The 4,986-nt window shown below is 49.5% G+C and overlaps 1 protein-coding gene across 1 annotated transcript; it reads left to right on the top strand.

The window, feature by feature from the left end:
• The first annotated feature begins 363 nt into the window (after positions 1–363).
• LOC127769405 (WRKY transcription factor WRKY51-like) lies at positions 364–1,737 on the top strand. Its single transcript, XM_052294989.1, has 3 exons — positions 364–1,061; positions 1,170–1,295; positions 1,412–1,737. The coding sequence occupies exons 1-3, from the start codon at positions 463–465 to the stop codon at positions 1,614–1,616; spliced, it is 930 nt and encodes a 309-aa protein (XP_052150949.1). The 5' UTR covers positions 364–462; the 3' UTR covers positions 1,617–1,737.
• The last annotated feature ends 3,249 nt before the right edge of the window (positions 1,738–4,986 follow it).

The raw sequence follows: 4,986 nt of genomic DNA on the forward strand, positions 1-4,986 counted from the left end.
TGGATGCCATATTTTTTACAGTAAAATAAAACGCTCTGTCACTGTTCACTTTGTATAATTTGGCCTAATATCTACTACCACCACTACTACAGTTTGAATTCAACATGCAAGCATATAGATTTGAGTTGCTTTTGTCTATGCAGTTTGGTGAAGCTATACTTTTTACAGAAATTTTACAACTATGCTTTGAATGCACAGTTCCTATAAAAAATGTGCACTGGCGTAGTATCACTTTGCCAAAGGGGACATATATCACGAATTCCGATGGAATCCAAGGTGCTTTGCGAAAAAAAGTCACAGCCCTCATTGACTCGCATCTTCTTCCACTTCTCCCCCCATTTCCACCTATAAAGGCAGCCATGGCTTCCAGCCACACACCTCCATCCTCCCAACCCAAACCGAGCGCAGCGCACGGACCGAGATCTGCGCCCGGCAGCGGCGGCGAACTCCGGTGAACCAACCATGGCCGTGGACCTGATGGGCTGCTACGCCCCGCGCCGCGCCGACGACCAGCTCGCCATCCAGGAGGCGGCCACCGCCGGCCTCCGCAGCCTGGAGATGCTCGTGTCGTCCCTCTCCTCCTCCTCCCAGGCCGCCGGGGCTCACAAGGCCTCGCCGCAGCAGCAGCCGTTCGGCGAGATCGCCGACAAGGCCGTCTCCAAGTTCCGCAAGGTCATCTCCATCCTCGACCGCACCGGCCACGCCCGCTTCCGCCGCGGCCCGGTCGAGTCGTCTGCTCCCGCCGCCCCCGTCGCTGCTGCTCCCCCTCCTCCTCCTCCACCACCGGCGCCGGTCGCTGCCGCCCTCGCGCCGACCTCCTCGCAGCCGCAGACCCTGACGCTGGACTTCACGAAGCCGAACCTGACCATGTCGGCCGCGACGTCCGTGACATCCACGTCGTTCTTCTCGTCGGTGACGGCCGGCGAGGGAAGCGTTTCCAAGGGCCGGAGCCTGCTCTCCTCCGGCAAGCCGCCGCTGTCTGGGCACAAGCGGAAGCCCTGCGCCGGCGGCCACTCCGAGGCCACCGCCAACGGCGGCCGCTGCCACTGCTCCAAGAGAAGGTAAACAAACTCCCACGCCACTTCACTTCTCGAACGCCTCGAGCAACAATTTCCTCTCTATTTCGTGTCACCTTCTCACGGTGGATTGGATTCCGTGTGCTTCCGCAGGAAGAACCGGGTGAAGAGGACGATCCGAGTGCCGGCAATCAGCTCGAAGATCGCCGACATCCCGCCGGACGAATACTCGTGGAGGAAGTACGGCCAGAAACCCATCAAGGGCTCCCCATATCCACGGTAAATTTCTTCCTCCTGCTTAATTAATCCACACAGGAAGAACGAAATTATCCCAAGAAATTCATCGCGGTTTGCAACGACCTGAGACCTGACGTGTTCTGCGATTCGATTTTCAGGGGCTACTACAAGTGCAGCACAGTGAGAGGATGCCCCGCGCGGAAGCACGTGGAGCGCGCCACCGACGACCCGGCGATGCTGGTCGTGACCTACGAGGGCGAGCACCGCCACACGCCGGGACCCCTCCCGGCGCCACCCGCCGCCGCCGCCGTCGCCGCGATGCCGGTGTCCGTCGCCGTGTCCACCGGCAACGGACATGTCTAACCTAATTAGCTCCATAATTTTTTTCTTCCTTTTTTTTTTAGTTGCTTCTCATCAATCTAATGATGCGTGTAAAGAAGAAAAGATTGTAGAAAGAGGACGAGGGAAACTTGATGCTAGAGAATTACCGTCTCCAGTTCGTTCTCAAATCACAATTAACCGTGATAAAAAATCACAATTAACTCCACTTAATACTCTTTTACTCCTGCAACTAGTACGACGTTGCAGTGGATTGAAGGCAAAGAGAGGCAGGAGTTGACAGGAAACCGATCTGTCGCCTCCGGTGTAAATCCGCTCTTGACTTTCAGACCCCGATTAGATTACATTTCTTATCGTTTTACGCGCATGATCCGGGACTAGCCGGAGAAATTTCTTCCGTCACCGAGCCGTATACGACACAAAAGGAAATTGAAGTCACCAACAACTATCAGTACTATATCTTCTCGACCCGGTTAATAACGACGGATTACTTTTGACTCCCATTGATTGATTAAACTATTATTACAAAAAAAACACACAAAATGCAGAAGTGCCAGCCAACCACTCCAGCTATAGACTATTTATAGCATACAGAAAAGATTAAGGAGTAGAGGAAGAAAAGAACAAGGAGTCATACATTGCGATTAAACAAATGGGCAATAATTCATTCACTCATCCCCCCTTTTGTCCTGTGGCGCTGCCCTGTGCAGAGGTCAAGGGCGGTGGGCACCCAAATTTTGCGCCTCTCCTTTATTCCGCGCCACCCCCCCCTCTCTCTCTCTCTCGCCGACGGGTGGGCCCCACGTGATTGGCTCCCGGTCAAAGAAGGTGACCGGTGAAGGGTCGCTTTCTCTCCGCTGCACCCCGTAGTTGACCGGACCTCATCACTCACCCCATAGAGTACTCCTCTTCTGCTTTTACTTTGAGATTTTTTTTTCGGTTTCTGGCCTTAAAGTGGGGGGCGTCGGTGGGGCCCACTCGCCACTGAGCCAAAAAAAAAAGGTGGGGGCCCTCAGTGTTTTTATTTTAATTATTTTTTCAACTCCTCGGTTGGCTCGCCCGCCTGCCTCTTTTGTTGTTGTTTGTGGAGGAGCCGAGCCGAGCATTCATCCGTTGACTTCCGAAGCCGTGCGGCGCGGCGGAGGTAGAGGAGAGTAGCTCACGTAGGAGAATTCGCTTCTAGGCTACGCGTGGCTCATGGGGTCTACGCTCTACAGTACCGTCGCGAGTGATGGTAGGTTGGTTCAGTTCATTCAACGTATTCTAGTGCTGTCTGATGATATAGGGGACCAAACTTAAAATGAAAATAAAAACAATTCTACTCTAGTGATAACAGTAGTAACTTTGTAATGCAATGTTTCCAAAGTGTGCAGGTGCAAATGATAAAGAGAGACTAATTTCTATCATTAATAAATTTCTCTCTTTACTGTCAGAAAAGATGGTAACTCTGTAATTCATTATCTAAGTATATTAAAGGCAGTAACTGCTAATATGCTCTTCTTACAAAAAAAAGCCCACTTGTATCAAGAGAAAAACAATAATAAGATTTCTCCAAGTCTCAGACAGCACATTATGTGCGTAATTTGCACGGTTCATGCTCCCTTTCACCTTTGGAGCACTTCGGCTGGATCTGTGCTCAGTTCCACTAGCATCGATGCACACACAATAAAAATTGCAAGTTGTTTATAGAAGCTGCCCCTCTACTCAATTGGCAATTTTACCTTTGCGCATGCATATATAGTGGCCATTGAGTTACATATCCAAGACTACTGTCACAAGTCAATGAAGCTAGAATATACAAATATTGTGAGGTCTTTGCCCTAGCAAGCAATTGAGCTATAGATTGTAAAAAACATTGCTGTTACTTTTATTTGAAGCTAACTAGAGAACATGGCCCGTGGAGGAGAAGGGAGAGTTGGACAGCTAGAACATTCTTTGCATCTACCCCACTTTTAGCCTAACCCATTCTGAAATCCCATTTCTTTAGTCCTGGTAATCCCTGTGTTGAGCTGATCTACTATAGTTCCCTTCCTCGATCAGATCAACCAATGCAAGGCACATTTCTCCCTCACTCTCACTCACACCCCTGGGTGAGCTGTCCTAGTGGACTTCCATCATGGGCTTGGTGTGACCTAAAGCTTAGCTAGAGTGTGTGATGAGCTACTAGTGATCATCTTTTTTAAGTATTGCAAGCTTAACAAGATGTCATGTAAGGAAGCAATATAGTAGTGGCAGTTAGGTTTGATGCCACATCTATCTATCAATCAACCAAAACGTTAGTAGTACGTACGCTTTTTGTGGAGTTTGCAATTGTAATGTTATGGCTTGTCTGGTCATAGCTTTTGCTTGTGTCTGCAGGTGGTGAGCCACTTTGCACTGTGGCTGACATGTGAGTAGCAACTCATCTGGTCCTTAATCGCGTCAGTATGTAGATCGGGTGGTTTATGCGCTCATGGCACCATAACTAATGCAAACAAGAGAGAATGGGGTGGGAAAGGGGGTGCTATCTTCATAGTGGAGATGGAATTGTTAAAAGTTGGGGGCAAGTAGAATATTTGGACTTTTGGTGGTCTTCTCTCAACCAAAGCTCACCATCGAGATGGCGTTAATTAGTTATTATTACTTCGTAGTAGTACTACTAATTGTCTAGAGGCCACATGATTTGACTAATCACCACTGTTTTTGGTGCCTAGCACAGGTGACCTATCTGCCCAACGACTTGTAATTGGTCGTTTATTTCCACGGGCCCGTGACGGAGTGCGAACGATTGGACCAAATCGAGGTGATTTCCATCCTAACACTATTGTATTACTAGTAGTTGTTTTGGATCATTTGGCAAGGGGGACAAATCGCATTTTATTTCTCTTTTGGAGATTAGTAGCATTAGCGAAAGGGGTCAGCAGACAAGTCGCATAGGATGGTGCCCCACCTGGCGAACAAGTTGCATGTTGTTTAGTCTCTGCTGGCCATGTTCTCTTTCGTGGATTCGGATCTCTCCGGCCTCGAGGTTTAGGTCAAACGGCACCGGTCGAGCCTGAACCTGTTTTCGTGTGACAGCAACTGCCCGATTGACAATGCAGCTAGCGGCGGATGTCAAAGCAGGCGAGAAGATGTGAACCCCGCGGTTTTCTTGACTGGTTCCAAGTGCCCTTGTTCCAATTGATACTTCTGAATTGTTAATTTGACACCATCAAACGGTCCACGACCACGAGCGTGACTCGTCCGTATTTGCAGCGTTGAAATCGGCAAGGTGAAAGAAGTACTGAATCGTGTGTGTCTTTTCCGCTGTAGCAAGTGCCCGAGACGGGCCGAGGAGAAAAGACACAGCCGGTTGCCAACACCAAGGATGTGTTTAGATCCAAAACTTCAGTCCTTTTCCATCACATCAATATAC

Source organism: Oryza glaberrima, chromosome 4 (assembly GCF_000147395.1).
Source record: "Oryza glaberrima chromosome 4, OglaRS2, whole genome shotgun sequence".
Taxonomy (NCBI): Eukaryota; Viridiplantae; Streptophyta; class Magnoliopsida; order Poales; family Poaceae; genus Oryza; species Oryza glaberrima.

Coding starts and splice junctions, on each gene's coding strand:
- LOC127769405 (XM_052294989.1), top strand. CDS start 463: ATGGCCGTGGACCTGATGGGCTGCTACGCCCCGCGCCGCGCCGACGAC. Junction 1,062..1,169: donor TGCCACTGCTCCAAGAGAAG/GTAAACAAACTC, acceptor GTGCTTCCGCAG/GAAGAACCGGGTGAAGAGGA. Junction 1,296..1,411: donor AAGGGCTCCCCATATCCACG/GTAAATTTCTTC, acceptor TTCGATTTTCAG/GGGCTACTACAAGTGCAGCA.